Here is a 21,833-nt window from a genome sequence, read left to right as displayed (position 1 = left end):
TAAAAAAAAATAGTTTCTTTCTATGAAAGCTAACCTTGTTTTCCTTGTTACTTAGCCTTCGATATTTTATTTGCTCCTTTTCCAGAGGTTGTAATATATTAACTCTTTTCTTTCTAGTTTGCTGTCCATTTCCCCTGATATTTCCAGAGGAAGGGAGAATTTAATTATACATATGAGAAAATACTGTGACAAATTATTTGATGACCTTAAATGATCTCCACATTCTGGTATTCACATCTCTGCACAACTCCCTCTCCTTGACTATGGGTGGGAACTGTGGCATGCTTCTAACCAACAGAACATGGCAAAGATGAAAGAATGTAATTTCTATTATTATTCTCCATAATATTATAACTTCCATCTTGCCAGCACTCTTCACACTGGTTAGCTATGATAAAGCAAGCTGCTATATTGGGAAGTGCCTTATGGAGAGAACTATGCAACAAGGGAAATGTAACCAACGATCAGCTAGACATTGAGGTTCTTAGTCAAATAGCCCCCAAAGAACTGAATTCTGCCAAATACCATGTAAATGAACTTAAAAATGGATTCTTCCTCTGTTGTACCTTTAAATGAGATCCCAGCGGGGTATGTGGGTGATTCAGTCAGTTAAGCATCCAACTTCAGCTCAGGTCATGATCTCATGGTTCACGAGTTAGAGCCGGATGGCTCTGTGCTGACAGCTCAAAGCCTGGAGCCTGCTTCAGATTCTGTGTCTCCCTCTTTCTCTCTCTGCCCTTCCCCCACTCACATTCTGTCTCTCTCTGTCTCTCTCTCTCTCAAAAACAAATAAACATTAATAAATAAATAAATAAATAAATAAGACCCCAGCTTTGGCTGACACCCTCATTGCAACCTTGTGGGAGACTCTGGAGAAGAGGGCCCAGCTAAGCAAAGCCTAGATCAAGACCCATAAAAACTCTGATACAGTAAATGTGTTGTTTTAAGCCACCAAGTTTGTTATAGTTTGTTATGCAATAATAAATGACAGACAAGTATCATCTTATTTCTCCTTTCATCCTATTCTTTGGCCAAAGTTTTGTTTTTCTGTCCCCACTTTGTCTATTACTGGTCACTCTATCCCTCAGATCTTCAATCCCTATTCTTTATATGTCTCCTAATAATAAAATACCAGCATCAGTAGGAATTCTGCACTTGGTAATGGTAGACTAGATCATTTGAATCAAACCTTTTGCTGAGAACATCTAGTAAAATTGAACGAAATTGATGAAAATCAATCTGAAAGCACTGGAGAATCAATAAGGCAGTGAAGAAAATTATCAGGAGAAGATCTTAGATGAGAAGGAGAGCTAGAGAGGAGCTCCATGTTTGAGGCCATTCCCCGTGGATCAACTACCAATTCTGGAAGAGGCCAAGAAGCTGAGAAATAGAAAAAAGGCTCACAGACTTCAGCACTGTGACCAGAGACAGAAATCAATAAGAAAATGATAACTAGGAGATCATCATATATTTGGAATTAAGAAAACACTTTCTAAATAATCCATGGGTCAGAGAAAAAAACACAATGGGAATTTAAAAGCATTAGGAATTGAATGATAAAAAGTAAAGCCACATAACAAAAAAATATGTGGGCTGCAACTAAAGCAGTTCATAAAATAAATTTTATATCCTTAATTTGATATTTTATAAAATGAAAAGTTTAAAAATTAAGATATAAACATCCAACCAAAGAAGTTGGAAAAAGAAAATCAACATAAATCAAAGATAAAAAGAGTGAAAGTAGAAATTGATGAGTTGAAAAATTAATATATAATAGGATTAACAAGGCCAAAAATTGGTTCTTAGAGAATATTAATGAAATTGATAAACACTTACCAAAACTGACCAAAAAAAAAAAAAAAAAAAGCAAGAAGGCACAAATAACCAATACTAGAAATGGAAAAGGGAAACTCTTGAAACTCTTGACAGATAATACAAACATTCTAAATGAGGGTCCTACCAATTATATTTTGCTCTTTTTTTATACCTTAAGGTAAAGCTTAGATTATTGACTATGAACCTTTCTTTTCTAATACAGCCACTTACAGCTATGTATTTCCCCATTAACAATTTTCTTAGCTGCACCCTACAAATTTTGGTTTGCTGTACCATTATTATCATTCAATTAAAAATATTCCCAATCTCTTTTATAATTTTTTACTGACATCTTAGTTACTTGGAAGGATGTTGTTTAATTTTCCAGTAATTTCAACTTTTCTAGGTATCTTATTAATACTTTCTAATTTAATTCTCTTTGGTTAGAAAACATACTTTGTTAAGATTTTGATTTTTTTGACATGCATTGACTTGTTTTATGACCCAGTATATGATGTATCTTAGTGAATGCTTGAAAAAAGCGTGCATTCTGCCACTGATAGGTATATTTCTCTATAAATCAATGGATGATTGACAGGTTTGTTCAAATCTTCTATTTTGTTAGCAATTTTTATATCTAGTTTTTCTATCAATTACTAAGAGGAGGAGTTTTAAAATCTCACATTATGATTTTACACAGCTGTAGTAATCAAAACAGTATGGCACTGGCATAAAATTAGACACATAGGTCAGTGGAACAGAATAGAAAGTCCAGGAATAAACCCACAATTATATGGTCAATCAATCATTGACAAAGGAGGCAAAAATATGCAATGAGAGAAAGATAGTCTCTTCAACAAATGGTGGTGGGAAAACTAGACAGCAACATGCAAAAGAGTGAAACTAGGCCATTTTCTTACACCATACATAAAAATAAACTCAAAATGAATAAAGTACCTAAATGTGAGACCCGAAACCATAAAAATCCTAGACAGGACAGACAGTAATTTCTCTGACACTGGCCATAGCAATATCTTTCTAGGTAGGTCCCCTGAGGCATGGGAAACAAATGCAAAAAATAAACTGTTGGGACTACATCAAAATAAAAGGCTTCTGTACACCAAAGGAAACGCCAACAAAACTAAACAACAAGCTACTGAATGGGAAAAGATATTTGCAAATGACATATCCAAAAAAGTGTTAGTATCCAAAATTACAAACAACTTATATAGCTCAACACCAAAAAAATGCAATTAAAAAATGAACAGAAGACATAAACAGACATTTCTCTACAGAAGATGTACAGATGGCCAACAGACACATGAAAAGATGCTCAACATCACTCATCATCAGGGAAATGCAAATCAAAACCACAATGAGATATAATCTCACACTTGTCAGAATGGCTATTATCAAAAAGACAAGAAATTGCAAGTGTTGGCAAGGATGGGGAAAAAAGGGAAGGCTTGCACTTTGTTGGTGGTTATGTAAATCGGTGCCCCCATTGTGGAAGATAGTATGGAGGTTCCTCAAGAACTATCCTATGACCTAGTAATCACACTATTGTGTATTAACCCAAAGAATATGAAAATACTAACTTGAAGGGATATATGCACTCCAACGTTTCTTGCAACGTTATTTATAATAGCCAAACTATGGAAGCACCCCAAGTGTCTGTCAATAGTTGAATGGATAAAGAAGTGGGATACACAAACACGTACACACACACAAAGGAATATTACTCATCCATAAAAAGAATGAAATCTTGCCATTTGCAACAACACGGATGGCTCTATAGAGAATATAATGCTAAAATGAAATAAGTCCATTAGAGAAAGACAAATACCATATGCTTTCATTTTTATGTCAAATTTAAGAAAGAAAGAAACAAACAAACAAAAAAAGACCAATCAAAAAACCTACTCTTAACTATAGAGAACAATCAGATGATTACCAGGGGGGAGTGGGGTGGGGACGGGTGAAATAGGTGAAGGGGATTAAGAGTACACATTTTGATGAGCACTGAGTAATATATGGAACTGTTGAATCACTATATTGTACCCATGAAACTAATATAACACTATATGTTAACTATGCAGGAATTTAAATCTTAAAAAAAATAATAAAATAAAATAATAAAGTGTCTCAGCAGTATACAGTTGTGTGTTGCTTTTCCATTCTGACAATCTCTGCTTTTTGAAGTATTTAGTCCATTAATATTTAATATAATTGTTAATATTAGATTTAGAGCTACTATTTTCCTGTTTTAGTCTCATTTACTTTTTTGTTCCTCTATTTCTTTCTTGCCTTCTTTTGGTTAATTAAGTAGTTTTTAGAATATCATTGTTTGCCACTGGCTTTTTAGGTATACACCTTTGCATTATGATTTTAATAATTGCTCTAGAAATTATATTGGGTATCTTTAACTTATTACAGTCTACCTAGATTTAATATTGTACTACTTCACATAAAGTATGGGAACCTTGGGGGTGCCTGGGTGGCTCAGTTGGTTACGCATCCAACTTCAGCTCAGGTCATGATCTCATGGTTCATGAGTTAGAGCCTGATGGCTCTGTGCTGACAGCTCAGAGGCTGAAGCCTGCTTCAGTTCTGTGTCTCCCTCTCTCTCTCTCTGCCCCTCCCCTGCTCATGCTGTCTCTCCCTCTTTCAAAAATAAATAAACATTAAAAAGATTTTTTAATAAAAAAATATGGGAACCTTGCCTAGTTACATTTACCATTATCCCATCCTTTGCTTTACTGCTGTTAAATATATTAACATCTACATATATTTGAAAACCCATAATACAAGGTTATAATTTCTGCCTTAAAGAATTATAATGTTTTTTAAGGGAATTAAGAGAAAAAATATATTTAGTTATTAGTACTTATCCACATATTTACCATATATGGTGCTCTTCACTCCTTTCTTTAGATCCAGCTTTCCCTCTGGTGTCATTTCCCTTCAGCCCGAATAAACACCCTTAAGCATTTCTTATAGTTAATGTCTGCTGGCAACTAATTCTCCCAGTTTTCATATTTCTGAAAATGACTATTTTCCCCCAGTTTTTTTTGGATGGATAGGTTAGCTGGATATAGAATTTTGGTTTGACAGTTTTCCCCTCCAGCATTTAAAGCATTTTAAACATTCATCTCTTGCTCTGGGGAAAAGAAACTGCCATGTTGTTTGGACACTCAAGCAGCCTGTGTTAGTCTGTGTGGGCTTCCATAACAAAATATAAGACTGGCTGGCTTAAATAGAAATTTATTTTCTCACAGTTCTGGAAGATGCAAGTCCCAGATCAAGGTACCAGGCAGGGTTGATTTCTAGTGAGAAACCTGGCTTTCAAGTGGCCACCTTCTTGCTCTGTTCTCACATGAACTTTTCTCTGTGCACAGAGAAAGATGGAGGGAGGGAGAGAGAGAGAGAGAGAGAAAGAGAGAGAGACTGAGAGAGAGAATGCTCTGGTGTCCCTTACTCATAAGGATACCAGTCCTTTCAGATTGTCAGAAGGACACCAGTCCCTACCCTTATGACTTCATTTAACCTTAATTACCTCCTTAAGAATCCTACTTCCAAATATAGTCACATTTGGGGTTAGGGTCTCAACATATGAATTTTGGAGAGACACAATTCATTCCATGAAAAAGCTGTATTGAAAAGTCCAAGTGGGGGCGCCTGGGTGACTCAGTCGGTTAAGCGTCCAACTTTGGCTCAGGTCATGATCTTGCGGTCCATGAGTTCGAGCCCCGCTCTGGGCTCTGTGCTGACAGTTCAGAGCCTGGAGCCTGTTTCAGATTCTGTGTCTCCCTCTTTCTCTGACCCTCCCCCGTTCATGCTCTGTCTCTCTCTGTCTCAAAAATAAATAAACGTTAAAAAAAAATTAAAAAAAAAAAAAAAGAGAAGTCCAAGTGGTGGGAAACCAAGGCCTCCTGCCAACAGTCATGTGAGTGAGTCATGTTGGAAGCAGATACTGCAGCCCTAGCTGATGTCTGAATTGTACTCTCATTTACTCTTTGAGCCAGAGCCACCTGACTAAGCCACTCACAAATTTCTGACCCCCAGAAACTATGAGATAATAAATATTTGTTGTTTTAAGCTGCTAAATTCAGGGCTATTTAGCTACATTGTAATAGAAAACTAATATACCTATCCATTCAAGGGCTTTTATATTTTTTTCTTAGCTTCTAGAAATCTTTATTAAAAAATAATCAAAAATGTAAAAAAATACCCCTGTTCTAGGGGTGGTTGGGTGGCTCAGTTGGTTGAGCTTCTGACTCTCGATTGAAGCTCAGGTCATGGGATCAAGCTCCATGTCATGCTCTACGCTGAGCATGGAGCCTGCTTAAAATTCTCTCTCTCCCACTATCCATTTCCCCCATCTGTACATGCTCTCTCTATATATAAAACACAGTTTTTTTTAATTCCTGTTCTGATGTTCACCACAGCAGTATTCATAATAGCAAAATTTAGAAACAATTTTAGTTTAGTATTCAGCAAAGAAATTAAGAGGTCCATTCAGCTTTTTACTTCAGCTTTACTCCATTTCTAAAAGTTCCTTTCTATTCCTTTATCTGTCATTTTTTTTGGTATTTTCATCGAAGTATTTATTTATTCATTTATTTAAAAATTTAATGCCAGTATAGTTAACATACAGTGTTATATTAATTTCAGGTGTACAATACAGTGATTCAACAGTTCTACATATTACTCAGTCCTCATTGTGGTAAGTATCCTCCTAATCCCCATCACCTACTTCACCCATTCACCCCCTACAACCTTCCCTTTGGTAACCACCAGTTCGTTCTCTATAGTTAAAAGTTTGGTTTTTGGTTCATCTCTTTTTTTCTTAGTTCATTTGTTTCTCTAAGTTCCACATATTAGTGAAATCATATGATATTTGCCTTTCTCTGTCTTATTTCACCTAGCATTATACTCTCTTGATCCATCCATGTTGTTGCAAATGGCAATATTTCATTTTTTATGGCTGAATAATATTCCAGTGTGTGTGTGTGTGTGTGTGTGTGTGTGTGTGTGTGTGTACCACATCTTCTTTATTCATTCATTTCTTAATGGACACTTGGGCTGTTTGTTCATTCTTGATAGTTTCCTATATAAACTCATCTTTGTAATCTCATTTTCTATTTCTTTGAACACTTCAATAACAGGGATTTTGTATTTGGCAATTGCAAACTATGCAGTCCTTAAAAATCTAAATCTGTTGTTTTTTTTTTTTGCCTTTGTTTAACATTCATAGTAGTCTTCTTATGTGATTATTTTGAGATCATATTTCTTTTAAAATGTGGGTGCTTTTGGGGTCAAACTGAAAATTTCCTTCAAAAAGGGTTTGCTTCTGTTGTCAACCAGGAGTACTATTTCTTAGTCACTAAACCTCTTAAGCCTCTTTAGAGGCTTATAGAGAAAGTTTCACCCTGAACTTACATTGTACCAAAGGTCAGTGTGTTGCTTTAGTCTTCAGGCCTTGGAGAACCCTTCCTTGCTACCTGGATGTCTTCAAATTCTTTCCATGTCTTCAACTCTTTGCTGCTTCAGCCCTGAATCCTGCTTCTGTTGATCTGATCCTGGCAATCCCTTATCCTGGGCCCTGGGTCCTTTGATCCTTTTTCAGTTAAATTTTGTTAATAATGTGAGCTAGAAGCCCAACTTCATTCTTTTGCATGTGGATGTCCAGTTTGCCTTTCACTTGAATGGTTTTGGCACTGTTGTTGTAAGTCGTTTGACCAAAATGTGAGGGTTTCTTTCTGGGCTCTCTATTCTATTCCATTGGTTCATATGTCTGTCTGTCTGTCAATACCACATGGTTTTGATTACTGCTGCTTTACATACACATATACTGCTACGATATTTTGAAAACAGATATTGGGTCCTCCAATTTTGTTCATCTGTTGAAAGACTGTTTGGGCTATTTTGGGTCTCCTACGATTTCATATGAATTTTAAGATGTGTTTTTCTGTTTTTACAAAAAATGTCATTGGAATTTTGGTAGGAATTACACTGAATCTGGAGATTGTTTTGGGAAATATTGACATATTAACAATTTAAATCTTCCAATCCAAGAATATGGAATGTTTTTTACTTATGTGTTCTTTAATTTAAGCAATGTTTTGTAGTTTTCAGTGTACAAGTCTTTTGCCTCCTTGGTCACATGTATGCCTAAGTATTTTACTCTTTTCGATGCAAATATCCAGGCCATTGCTTTCTTAATTTTCTTTTGGATTATTCATTATAGTGTATAGAAATGTCTTAATCAAATTTTAAGCTCACTATGTCCTGCAGATCATTTCAATCTAGTCTTTTATTTTTTTAAACTAATAATCATAATTGTTTTGGAACCCGTTTCTGATCATTCTGATAACAAAAGTCTCTACAGGTCTGTTTTTGTTGGTTCATGTTCATGGTGCCCTGTTTCCTTGTGTGCTTGGTTACTTTTGACTGATTTCGGTTTGCTGTCCTTGAGAACTTACCTGAGGGAATTGTTCGAGGTCTAAGATAAAGATATATTCCTCTACAGAGGAGTTTTTATTTCTTCTAGTCATTTATAGACACTAAGGTATTTTTACGTGTGTATGTATATACGTATATGACTAATATATATCAAATTCATAATTTGAGGTTTGCTGGACCACCCAGACAATATAATTTAGGTTGTAATCCATGTGATTTCTGTATTGGGCCACAACTTCTTGGGAACAGGTATTATTCCCTTTCTTTTTCTCCCCTGTTTCACTAAGCATCAAGACAACTTTCCCTGAATTCTCCTGAACATGAGTTTATCTCTTGTTCATACTATGAGTCTTCCATACTTTAGTGGACAATACCCCTTTGGTTCCTTCTCTGTGGATTACACCCGGGACCAAAACACAAACTGCTAATGCCTTCAGGGTAAAAGAGGTTTTGGAGTTCTGGAAATCCATTTACCTGGTTTTCCAGTTTCTCTTCAACTTTGGTCTCATAGTTTCTTAGCATCATATCCTACTATCATAGTTTCTTACTCCTTGATGCTTTTAAGGAAACATGTTTTACGTGTTAGCCAGTATTTTTACTTGTACGCAGAGGGAGAGTTGGTCCAAATAATCTAGCTCACTATTACCAAAAATTCCAGCAATACCTTATTAAAAAAACTCCCTCTGTACTTGACATCCCCTACCATCTTCTCTTTTCTCCTTCATAGTTAAACTTCTTGAAACAATTGTCTATATAAACTATAACCACTCCCACTTCCCATTAACTCTTCAACCCACTCCAAAGTTAGCTTTTGCTTCTAATACTACCAAAAGTGTTCTAGATAATGTCACCTACAAGCACCATCTTGTCCATTTCAATGAATTTTCATTGTATTTGATCTCTTAAGCAGAATTGGAGAGACTGTCTCATTCCTTTCTTGTTAAAATGGCCTTTCTTGATATTCATGATACCACATTCTTATGGTTTTATGTATACCTTTCTGCTCTTCCTTAACTGATCTAGGAGTTCATCACAATGGGATTTAACAGTAAATGCTCTTTAATTTATTCTTTTCTTCAGTTTTAGAAATTATCTATGAAATTTCTTCTAGTAGAAATAGGTACCACAATCTCTGTGTTAAAACTACTGTGGCATTTATCATACCACAAATGGTTACATCTGTCTCCCTCTTATTCCCCCATACTAAGCTCTTTTAGAGTAAGTCCAGAACTAAACATAAACACTGAATAACTGGATGTCGAGTAAATTGATGAATAAATGAACAAAGGTTAACGTGCTGTTAACTTCACTCAATTATATTTTGGCTTATTTCTTGAAGAGCAGGTATAAATCCAGACAGATTCACGTTTTTACAGATTGGATAAAATGTATTTGCTAGGAATCTATTATTAACACAAAAGGACTATTCATTAAAAATTATGTGTAATTTATGTTCAAAATATTCTAATAACTTACACAGTATATGCAAATAAAAATAAAATATGCAAAACAAGAGAAATTACAGTGGTTTTAATTTGGGGGAGCAGGTGGGAAGAAGCTGTTTCTGAAAGTCAGAAAGTGAGAATTTTACTCTGATAAAAGAAGAAACAAAGGCACAGGCTTCGGTTTAATAAGGAAGCGTTAGAGGAGCAGCCTTCTAAGGAATAAATGGAAGCCTAACAGAGCTTTTTGCAATCAAGTAGGAGAAACTCCAGGGACAGCTGGTCTTTCTTGAGACAGATGCAACTCCTGGGTTTCCGTTCTGATCTTTTTTTAAGGTAGCGGAGCTGAATACTTAAACTGAATTACACTTGGGCTACAGTTGCTGGTCTATTTCTCAAGTGAGAAATAGTGCAGCAGTTAAGATTTCCAGGATGTAGTCGTAAAAATCAATCCCAAACAACTCCAAAAACTTCTTCCAGAGACAAACAGAAGTCTTGAGCGTTGAGAAATGGTATTCTCCTGGGGGTCAAATCTTGACAGAGACGCACACAAAAGGTAGCCCTTACCCGAACAAACGTTAGAATCCACCCGCTGTGGGCCTCCCTCCCCGTTGGTGCTCACTCTAGGTTTAGCCGGGGACCCCTTTGCGTGCCCACCTGCATGGTGTTCCCCTTCGCTCGTCACGTGGCGGCGGTGTCTTCCTGACACCCGAAGTCTCCTTCAGGTTGGAGGCGAGCCCACCGAAGGCCTAGCGGTTTCCACCGCCCGGAAGAGGGGCAGGAGGGGGAGGGGAGAACAAGGGCCTCCTTCGCTGGTGCACCCAGCGCGGCTCTGTTGCCGGGCAACGTGGAGGCGTGGCCTAGGGGCTGGCTGTGAGAATGCACCAGGTCCTGCCTGGGGCCTGTGTACTGAGTGGTGCCTTACCTGTTAGTACTGGTGCTCATATTCCTCCCATCCCTCCTTCCACCACCACCAAATCGGCACGTTGTCTCAGAGCCTCTGGCACCCTTCAACTCCTGAGTCCTGTCTTCATGAAGAAAGAACCAAATCCTGGGGAGAGAACCCTTCAGAGGAGGCCATAGACTATATTTGGATGGATTTTAGGGGACCGCTAGCTCACAGACCCCAATTGTGCATCATTTCGTTGTATGCGTAGGTTTGTGTTGGGGGTCTTGGGCGTTTAGGACCAGAGCTTTCATCAGATTCTCAAATGGTTCTCCACCCCTATCTAAAAACCCACTGCCTTAGAAGACAGGAGTTCTGGCTTTACGTAGAAAGCCTAGACAGGTGGATTCTTGGTGGTTAGGTTAAGAAAAGGATGTTTACTGGTAGCTGCCAGGAACGTGAGGAAAATATTTGATATTATCACCAAATAAGGTTATATACACGGTCACAGAGATATACTGGTAGGATTTGGAAAAGAAGAAAAAAATGTTTTTAGTGACACAATTTTAAACTCGGGTTCACTATTAGACCGCTCCACCTGTAGTACCCAGTTAATATTTAATGAAAATCCTACACTCCTGGTAGCCTATATGTTTTGTTGTGTTTGTATATAAAATATTTATTTGTTAAATATAAAATATTGTAGAACGTCCCACAATTTTTGTAACCATGTTTTGGTATTTTTTCTTCTTCTTCCTTTTTCTTTATATCCTGGGAACCCTAAAATGTAAATAACCTAAGTCTCTCTGTATTTCTGAGAGGCCTGAGGAACCGCTGCTTAAATTAATATTCAACTGGTTTTATTTTGACCATCCAAAACCCTAGCTAGTTGAGTTACTAATCCTCCCTATTCTAGAGTCACCCTCCTCTAACCAGCCAGCCTGCTCTGTGGTGGAGGAGGTTATCCAAGAGGGAAGTGAGAAGGGAAAAACCCAGGGGAACCTGAATGGAAATAATCTCAACATCCATCTGAGGTTAATTCTGTGTCCAATAAGCACTAATTTGATGTAAAATGTTTTCCAAGTGTGTTCATGATCCTCTACTGGTGACACTGTTTTCTTTCTGGTAATGGATGACACTGGTTGCCTTTCAGATGTTGCAGAGTGAAATGACTTATTTTGAGATAAGTTGAACACTACTCGTTGGTAGAAAAAGCTAACCCCCTGATATGTTTGTAGTAATCAGATATTTATTTTACAGCAGATAAATCAGAACTTGCTTATTGGACTATTTGATGGATCATGGCCAACTTCAACTAGTGTAGTTTTAGTTGGTATTCACATTCTAAGAGAGTAAGTTACTGGACACTATGGTATTATAAGAGTTGGTGACTTTGTCACTGATGAAATCCAAATAGGATAAACTAAAACAGCTCATTAAAAGTCAGCTCTCTTCTGAGTGCCTTTAATAAAAATAACAAAAGAGCATGTGTATCAGTACAGTTGACTCTGAATAACACAGGGGTTAGGAGGGTCCTCCCATGCATCAAAATCCTAGCACAACTTTTGACCCTCCCCAAACTTAACTACTAATAGCCTACTGTTGACCAGATGCCTTACCAATAACATAATCGATTAACAGATATTTTGTATGTTATATGTAATATATGCTGTGTTCTTACAATAAAGTGAACTACAGAAAAGAAAGTGTTATTAACAAAATAATAAGAGAAAATACATTTACATTACTGTACTGTATTTTTTGAAAAAGTCCTTGTATAAGTGGACCTTGCAATTCAAACCCATGTTGTTCAAGGGTCAACTGTACTGTCAAAAGCTGCAGGGATCTAAGGAACATCATTATGTACAGCTTTATTATCTAAGAAAAAAATATTTTAAGATGTTTTTAAAATTTTTGACAAATCAAACATTTTATAATCTCAACCAACTTTTATTGAGAATGTTTACAACACAGGGATTGTCAAATACAGTAAGTTTAGCAAGGATTGTTTTTGAGAAGAAAACAAAATGTCAACATTTTGCTGCTTCTGTGGAAAATTGTTGGTCCTGTATAAAAACAAAAATTAAGTTTAGAGTCAAGTATAAATGAGTCTGAGAAGGAGGGTAGGCAATGTTAGCATACAGACATTTCTATAAATATTTCTTCATGTATGATAAAATTGACATCAGGGCCATTTCTCAGCTATTCTTCAGTCTGTATAGTTTTAGTTATTAATCTCTCTCTGATAGAACACTCGTTCTATGTGTCTGTATTTCCCAAAACTTTATGCAGTATTTAACTATATAAAAGTGGTTTTCTAAAGCTCATTGATGCCAGTAAGATCTAAGAATAAAATATTTTAAAATTTGCACAATTATTCCTCATTTATTTCCTTTTGTATGTGCAATTAAATCAAATCCCATTTTATGCCTAACCATTTTTTTAAATGTCTAACCATTTTCTAAGTAAATAGAAGTCATCAAGACAGAGAAAGATCTCAGATAATCAGATGAAAAAAAAACAAAAAATGATTATTGAGCTGTTTATGACAAAATACAACGAAATCTTAAGTTAGTCTGTGTAAACCCTAATCTTGAAAACAATCCAAATAAAGCAATTTTTGTCAAATTCAGAGAGAATTTTTAACTAAATTAACCAAATCATGGATTAATTTCCATTTCACATTTGTGAAGACTCTACCACTTGGTTTGGTGTTAACAATCACAGACATTTTTTTCAATTAGTATTAAACTATTTTTTGTCCACATTTTGCAAATATCTCTATCTTTGTAATATTATAAAGCATAGCTTCTTTTCCATTGACCCTTTGGTCTTAGCTCCTTAAAAAAATAAAAAATTAAGAATATATTTGCTCAGGGGCACCTGGGTGGCTCAGTCGGTTAAGCATCTGACTTCAGCTCAGGTCATGATCTTATAGTTCTGAGTTCGAGCCCCATGTCAGGCTCTGTGCTGACAGCTCAGAGCCTGGAGCCTGCTTCAGATTCTGTGCCTTCCTTTCTCTCTCTGCCCCTCCCCTGCTCACACACAAATACTCTCTCTCTCTCTCTCTCTCTCTCTCAAAAATAAATAAACCTTAAAAAAATGTTTTTAAAGAATATATTTGCTCATATTTCTGATGTGAATATAACAGGCCTTTGCTAAAATAGGAATTAATGCCAAATATAGTCCAAAAATTTAAGTTCCTAATTTTGCCCCATGAGCACATTAAAATTTTCTTCACTTTTTCAATATTTGTCTCTTTTATTTCTTTCTTATGTACTGAATTGGCTAATGCATAAGAACTACATTAAATAAGAGGTAACAGAGCATCCCTGTTTTGTTCCTGACATTTCAATAGAAATTCTTCAAAGTGTTTTACTATCAAGACTGCTACTGACTTTGAGACCATTATATAAATAATGTTAATAAAGATTCATCTCTTTCTAGAAGATGTTCTTTTAAAACATCAGAAATTGGGAACGCCTGAATGGCTCAGTTGGTTGAGCGTCTGACTCTTGATTTTGGCTCAGGTTATGATCCCAGGGTTGTGGGATTGTGCTCCATGTTAAGCGTGAAGCCTGCTTAAGATTCTCTCTCTCTCTCTCTCTCTCTCTCTCTCTCTCTCTCTCTGTTCTCTCCCAGCTTGTGCACGAGCTCTCTCTCTCCATCTCTCTAAAATTAAAAAAAAAAAAATGGAAAAAATAAAATAAAACATCAGAAATTGATGTGGAATTTTGAGATGATTAAATAATTTTTCTTCTAATGGTGAACATATTGTAAAAGAATTCCTGATGTTGAACCATCCTGAGTTGTTGGAACAAACTTCAGTTTTTTGGAGTTATATAATTTTTAAAATATACGGCTGAATACAATTTACTAGTATTTCTTTAACATTTTTGCATTGATATTTATAAATAGGATTGACCTATAGTTTCTTTTTATATACTACTTTTATAAGGTTTTGGTATTAGTATTTGCTGGCTTCATAAAAAATATTTTGAGATTTTCTTTCATCGCTGAGCTGTAAAAGTTCAAAATCCGTTGGTCTAGTACTTTTGAGCAGGGAGCTTCTAGATAATGTTTTCAATTTTTTCCAATGGCCATTAGTCTGTTCAGATTTTTTTTCTTTCTTCTGAAGACAATTTTGGTAGTATCTACCTTACCAGACAATCCTCCATTTTATTCAGGTTTTCAAATGGGTAGGCGCAAGATTTGCAAAGTACTCTCTTATGGTTTCCATTTCTTCTATATCTGTTTTAATTTCCTTACTTTCATTTGTATTTTTGCATGTTTATGGTTTCTCCTTTTTTTTCTTGATTACGGTGGGCCAGTTAGGCTAGTTTATTTTATTTTATTTTTTGCAAATAATCAGATTTTGCTTTACCAAATTTCTGTTTTACTATTTTATAATTTATTAATTTCATTTTTCATTTTATAATTTTCTTCCTTTTGCTCTCCTGAGGTTCACCTTGTTGTTCTTTTTTAACTTTTTAAAGTAAATCCTTAATTCACTCATTCTTTCTTGCTTGACAGTATTTAAAGCCTTGTATTTTCTACTGAATATGGCTTTGGCAGAGCCCCATAAGTTTTAACGTGCAGTGTTTTTATTATCTCTTTATTTTCTAGATATTGTAAATTTTTTGGTATTATCTTCATTAGTTAGAAATACTACATTTTGATTTTTGTTTTCATGAGAAAGTATTAAGAAATTTAATATTCTTAAGCTAACTATGTATTTAAGGGTTGAGATGGTGATATGAAAAATATATTTGCAAAAACATGCTAAGCACAAAATCTTCATTTAAGATTATATAAAGTTAATAGAATATACTTTTATTTGCATGGTGTAAATTTATCAACCTGCATTGGGTTTAATTTCAAAATTCACAGCCTAATAAGATACTAGGACTAACAAATTTGTTAAATACGTAGGGCTATCCAATAGCTATGAAATGTCTACTATATCTCCAACATTGATGTGGAAAACTGAGTCCCAAAGTAGAAGTCATGCTCTCATGTCTTCCCACGTTTTCTTAGTTCTCTAGAAATGGTAAATTACAGCTTTTATAAAGAATCTTTGAATACAGGTCACTTGGAAGACAGAAATGCATTCAGTCTGTAAGTTCTGGCCCATTATGGTGGACACTGATCATCACAATAAGAGACAACCTCTGACATATTACTTGCCCAAAAAATGATGATAAGGTCAATGTCTCTGAAACAGTGAGGACTATTGTGGTATAGTCTTCATATGAAAATGTTGGGGTTCAGGGGGGAATGATCAGGAAAAAATTCTTGAGGCATCTTTTGTGCAAAAAAGGGGGTTTCATTCAAACACCGACAGGACCCGTGAGCAGAAAAGGCTGCATTGCAGATGTGAGGAGTGGCTGATTATATACTTTCAAATTGGGAGGGGGCTAGAGGTAGCGTAAGTCTCTAAGGAATTTGGAAGCAAGATTTCCAGGACCTTGAGGGGCTAGCTGTTGTTAGGAAGAGGTCATTTATTACTGTCTAGTAAAACCTTAATCATGAGACCCTTCAGATGTATATCAGGGGGGCATATGCTTGGAGTATGGTCGCTAACATATATTTCTGGAGGGGGTAGAAATGAAGAAAATTTCTAAAGGAATTTTTTTATGTTCAAGGAGACTTACAGGATCCTGGAAGTGAGGTTAATGTTAAGCTAAGATTCTCTTTTGCCTTTAGCAAAGTATTGACATTGAGGCAGTTGAGTTCCTAGAAGAAGGTCACTCTGCCTGTCTCAAGGACTTGTCAGTGGGCTGTAAGTTGTAAGGAAATTTAACTTTTTCTTTTGCCTTTGTTCCCCACATCAGTCTGAGGAACACATGGCAGCACATCTGTCCCTCAAATACGGACATTTTCCATCATATAAAGCCCCCACGGCCCCTATAATGGTATGTGCATTATTAATATTAATATTATTAATGTTTATGTGCACACACAATCAAGTAATAGAAACATACTGAGCAAAGCTTAATTTGTGAATATCTGAAAATGACAGAAATTTTCAAACTGGGTTGAATTGTGAAGCACATACCATTTTAAATGTAACCTTCTGACCTTCTTCCATTGCGTGGCTAGAAAATAATAAATTAGAAATAAATCAGTAAACTAAGGAATGAAGTTAATTTTCATACAAAGCAACGTAATGATTTCGACCGGTATTATTATTTCTTCTTTTATCTAGTTTGCTCATCTTTCCATCTGTTCTCCACTTCATTGTTAGAGTTCGTTTCCAAAATGCAAATCTTACCATATAGCTCTTCTTAACTTAATAATAAAGTTGAAATTCCTTAGTTAATTATTTCATTAGTTAATTCATGTTGATTCTTCAAATTCAGCTCTTAAAACCTTCTCTGTACCTCCTCCACTCTCTGACCTGGGTCAAGTGCATTTCTTTTAGAAACCACAGCCCTGTGGGCACCTGTGGGCTCAGTAGGTTAAGCATCCAACTCTTGATGTTGGCTCAGGTCATGATCTCAAGGCATGGTTAGTGAGTTTGAACCCTGAGCCGGTCTCTACACTGACAGCACAGAGCCTTCTTGGGATTGTCTCTCCCTTTCTCTGTCTCTGGCTCTGTCTCTCTCTCTCTCAAAACAAATTAATTGATTAAAAAAGAAAAGAAAAGAAAAGAAAAGAAAAGAAAAGAAAAGGATATGAAAGAAAAGAAAAAGAACCCACAGCCCCTGAATTGAAGGTGCATTTAACATAGTAATTTGTATTTGTTTATTTATCAGTTTCCTGTATTAAGCTGTAAACTCTTAGAGTATAAGAATGGAATCCTATCTATCTGCATACTTCTAACCTTTGGAACATTGCCCAGCACCCAGTAGAAATTCAAAAAATAGTTGCTAAATAAATGAATAAAAAAAAATCTCTGGTAATGTAGTAAGGATACAAACATTTTTTTGGCAAGTGTAACTACTTAGAAAGAAACTCACATTTCACAGACAATTTGGACATACAAAACACTAAATGCAATTACAAAACTTTTCTACTTACAACCTCTAGTATAGTTGATTGTTTTACTTTTAAAAACATGGAAATAGTCATAATTCTTCCAGTATCTCCTGAATCAAATATTTAGTAAATATTTCTTTGGAACTTAAGGAATAATGCATCTTTAAGATACTCATTTTCTGCACACAAAATTTTATAGAACTAAACTGTTTAATGGGTGAAATTTGGGGTATTTACAAACATGCGGAGTGGATTAAAGAAAAGATCAGAGATACCATAACATTAAAACAATACGGTGGTGGAAGAAGTTAACCTCAGACTATAATACCTGATGTCAGATATCTATAAACAAACTTCAACTTAGTGTAAATAAATGCACAGGGTGTTTTTCAATTTTAATATTGAATGATTTTTTTTTAAATACAGTATTTGCATACCCTGAATAAAAACTGACTCCGAACTTGGCTTGCAAAAGGACCTTGGAATTCTTCCTGGAAGAGAAAATGAAGGCATTACAAATTAACTAACAGTAAAAATAAGTGAAAATTCTTCTTGAGAGTATAGTGAAGCTCAAAGGTATTTTCAACGATCATAATTAAACAAAGAGGGAATCAAGGGCTTGAGTACATAATTCATACCAATAAGTAATCTTTGTATGTATACCTGAAGAATTTTCAACTAGCAAAATCGCCAGGATGTTATATTTTAAGATAATTTCCTAGGGGTGGCTAGCTCAATTGGTAGAACGTGCCACTCTTGATCTCAGGGTCATGAGTTTGAGCCCCATGTTGGGAATAGAGTTTACTTTAAAAAATTTTTTTAAATAACTAATAAAATAATTTCCTTATCAACATAACAGCTTTTAGGTAGTTCATCAGTTGTATGTATATTCATCGGTAAGTAGAATGAGAAATGACAGTTCATAGATAATTAACTATATTTAATTTTGTTTGAATGAAATATTTCCTTTAAAATACATACTGTATGTGCTAACACTTGAACAGGGAAAATATAAAATGGAATTGTGTCAGAGCTAAAATGCACTATATTTCTATAAGGAATTGAAATTAAAATTGAGGGACAACTTTGGTAAACTATATTTATTCAATGAGACTTGAGTAGAGATTTTCCCAATATAACATATTCACAGATATTATAATGAAAAAAATACCAAATGGAAACAAACCAATTATTCAAAATGGGTATATTTTGAAGTACTTCTTTTCTTAAAACACTTCATTTTTAGGGGCGGCCGACTTCAGCTCCGGTCATGATCTCCCGTTTCACAAGTTCGAGCTCTGTACCCGGCTCTGTGCTGACAGCTCAGAGCCTAGAGCCTGCTTCAGATTCTATGTCTCCCTCTCTCTCTGCCCCTCCCCCGCTCAAGCTCTGTCTCTCTGTCTCAAAAATAAATAAACATTAAAAAAAATTTTTAATTGCATTGTAAACAATGGCAAAAATATTTAACATTTTATGGTTTTCATAAGATTGGCTATTATAGCTTCCTATTTTCAACAACTTATTATAAAAGTGTCAGGATGGCAATCACTATGAAATCTGTCATCAAGACCTTTTAAAATTATTCTGTAATATAAGTATAATCATATATTTAAATTCTAAGAAACAGCCCTGACATCTATTAATATTCTGAAATCCCTTATTGATTTGGGGTACCTGGATGGCTCAGTCAGAAGAGAATGTGACCCTTGATCTTGGGGTCATGAGTTCGAGCCCTACGCTGGGTGTAGAGATTATTCAAATAAATCAATAAACTTAAAAGAAAATAAAAATAAATTCTGAAATACTTGCTTTACAACAAATATATCTTAAATTCTCAATATTTTGTATCTAATTCTCATCCTGACTATAAACTCTCCAAATTACTTAATATTTAAAATACACTTATAGAGGGGCACCTGGGTGGCTCAGTCGGTTAAGCCACCGACTTTAGCTCAGGTCATGAACTTGTAGTTCGTGAGTTCGAGCCCCCATCAGGCTCTGTGCTACAGCTCAAAGCCTGGAGCCTGCTTCCCAATTCTATGTCTCCCTCTCTCTGCCCCTACTCCTCTTGTGCATTCTCTCTCTCTCTCTCTCTCAGAAATACTAAATGAAGAAACTTTATTTTTTAAATGTTCACATAGAAACTATATATTTATATGTTTATATAAGAAAAGTTATATATATTAAAAATATATATATTTATATATTCTATATAAGACATATTATATTCCATACAAGATTCTATATAGATATACATATCTATATATATTTCTATATTCTACATATTAGAAATATATATATATATATTATATAAGAAAAAAAAAGGCAGGGAAAAATGTAACTTAAATAGTGGCAAAATTTAAAATCCTCAAGCCCAAACACACAGGTCTTTTTAGTCTTATTATTTAGAGATAGAACTGCATATAAAAGAATTTGGGAAGTAGGGATAAAAAAGATGTAGGTTTGGAAGTGAGGATGTCTAGCAAAGAACATTTAAGAAAAGTGTTTGAATACACTAAGATCTGAAAACTCATTTTCTTTAAGAACACAAAACATTTCACTACCAAAAATCTGTTTTAAAATTAGGTGATATAGGCCCAGAAAGCTGACACCCTACTGTAATTTTTTTTTCTATTCATGTCTTACACTCTTTTCTTTCATCGGTTCCTGTGAAACTTGGCTTGTTGCAAAATACTTTCAGGGGTGATTTGTCCAACAGGATATTCTGCTAAGTTAAGAGGTCACTTATGCAGCTAGTTTTCTGGAAATAGAATCTCACTCAACGTGGAACATTCAGACAAAGTACCTAATTGGCCACAGTACTGAGTGTTTAGCTTTGGTAAACAATGACACTGAAGCAATATAGTAAACTAATAATTTGCTGGTGTACTTTAAGAAACTGGATCTTTAAATTGGAATCTTACACTATTCATAAGTCAAGCAAAGTCTTCAGAAAGTAAAAGTTAATTCAAAAAAGCATGTATTATTTCTAGAAAGTTTGTTGACAACAGATTTTTTTTTTCATACTGGAAATCCCAAAATTTTAAGAGGCTGGAGTTCCTCTGACATTTCTTATTCAAATTGACAACAGACATTGTCTTCCTTGATGGAAGCTTAGTTTAAGAATGTGAAAATTTAGGAGGGAAGTAGTGACCATAAAAATAAATTTTGAGGAATTTCTTTGCCTAAACCATATGCATTTTTAAAAGTATTTGAAGACTTTTGGTAGGATTTTAAGAATAAAATTAACATGATACTTAAATTAAGGGAAAACCTAACAATAAAATAATAGATGTATCTGGGGTGCCTGGCTGGCCCTGTCAAAAGAGCATTTTGATTGTTGATTGTGGGGTTGCAAGTTTGAGTTCCATGTTGGGTGTAGACATTACTTAAAAATAAGGTCTTTTATTTTTCTAATAATTTTTTTAATGTTTATTTATTTTTGAGAGACACAGAGAGAGAGAGAGGGAGGGACAAAGAGAGAGGGAGACAGAGGATCCAAAGCAGGCTCAGCGCTGACAGTAAGAGCCAGACGCGGATCTCAAATTCACAAATCACAAGATCATGGCCTAAGCTGAAGTCAGACATTTAACCGACTGAGCCACCCAGGTGCCCCTAAAATAAAATCTTAAAAAAAAAAAACAAAAACAGAAGTATCCAAGATTAGACAATAAAAAGAACGGCATAATGAAAAAAAATATTTGCCTAGACCAGGAGACAGAAAGCTCTGCTGTAATCTCTAAACTCACTTACTAGCATTGTCTTGGGAAAGATCTTTATTCTGAGTTGTTTCCCCTTTAGTAAACTGGGGACAGTTGTGTATTAACAGAGTTGCGAAAAGAATAAACTGAGGTAATATAAGACTTAAAACTGTAATGCATCACAACAAAGTAAGGCATCACTTAAAATAATACCTAGAAACTTTTATCATCAAGAGAGTTAGGATTCCTTTTCAATGACAATAAAAATGCCACAATTTCTGGTTAAAAATGTGTTAAAAGTCAGTTGTATTCATCTTAAACATAGATACTGTATTTGGGCCATATTTTTAATTTGAAAAACCAAAGTGCTTACATTTAATTTCTGATATATTTACTTCACGAGCCTTACTCTTCCTAACATTTTAAGACTTGGATAGAAAGCTTACTCTCCTAGCCAGTTGCCAACCGCACATGGAGGGCAATGAATTGTCCTTCATCTTTTCTCCTATTTCCTACCTAGCGACTAGGCACGCTGCTGTGTCC

At 35.2% G+C, this 21,833-nt stretch overlaps 2 protein-coding genes and 1 long non-coding RNA gene across 14 annotated transcripts in view; 1 reads left to right on the top strand and 2 right to left on the bottom strand.

The window, feature by feature from the left end:
- Nucleotides 1–10,545, bottom strand: part of PDCL2 (phosducin like 2) — a 36,501-nt gene extending 25,956 nt beyond the window's left edge. Inside the window, exon 1 of one of the 2 annotated variants that reach the window (XM_045474021.1) lies at nt 10,380–10,545. In XM_045474021.1, coding sequence (XP_045329977.1) covers nt 10,380–10,385 — 6 coding nt within the window. In that variant the 5' untranslated portion in view covers nt 10,386–10,545. The remainder of the gene's footprint in view (nt 1–10,379) is intronic. The other variant, XM_045474020.1, reaches the window with a different exon arrangement.
- Nucleotides 1–21,833, top strand: part of LOC123595973 — a 29,426-nt gene that overhangs the window by 6,544 nt on the left and 1,049 nt on the right. Inside the window, exon 2 of the long non-coding RNA XR_006711456.1 lies at nt 6,490–6,541. This is a non-coding gene — a long non-coding RNA (uncharacterized LOC123595973). The remainder of the gene's footprint in view (nt 1–6,489; nt 6,542–21,833) is intronic.
- NMU (neuromedin U) overlaps nt 12,536–21,833 on the bottom strand; it is a 121,671-nt gene continuing 112,373 nt past the window's right edge. For 5 of the 11 annotated variants that reach the window (XM_045474008.1, XM_045474010.1, XM_045474006.1 and 2 more), the window contains 4 exons: nt 21,343–21,394; nt 18,027–18,080; nt 16,667–16,706; nt 12,536–12,674 (listed from right to left, as the gene is read on the bottom strand). In XM_045474008.1, the coding sequence (XP_045329964.1) occupies nt 12,572–12,674; nt 16,667–16,706; nt 18,027–18,080; nt 21,343–21,394 (249 nt within the window). In that variant the 3' untranslated portion in view covers nt 12,536–12,571. The remainder of the gene's footprint in view (nt 12,675–16,666; nt 16,707–18,026; nt 18,081–21,342; nt 21,395–21,833) is intronic. The other 6 variants (XM_045474014.1, XM_045474015.1, XM_045474012.1 and 3 more) reach the window with 3 other exon arrangements.

The sequence above is a fragment of the Leopardus geoffroyi genome, chromosome B1 (assembly GCF_018350155.1).
Source record: "Leopardus geoffroyi isolate Oge1 chromosome B1, O.geoffroyi_Oge1_pat1.0, whole genome shotgun sequence".
NCBI lineage: Eukaryota > Metazoa > Chordata > Mammalia > Carnivora > Felidae > Leopardus > Leopardus geoffroyi.
The sequence above is the reverse complement of the archived record's forward strand: the minus strand, read 5'-3'. Positions and strand labels throughout refer to the sequence as shown.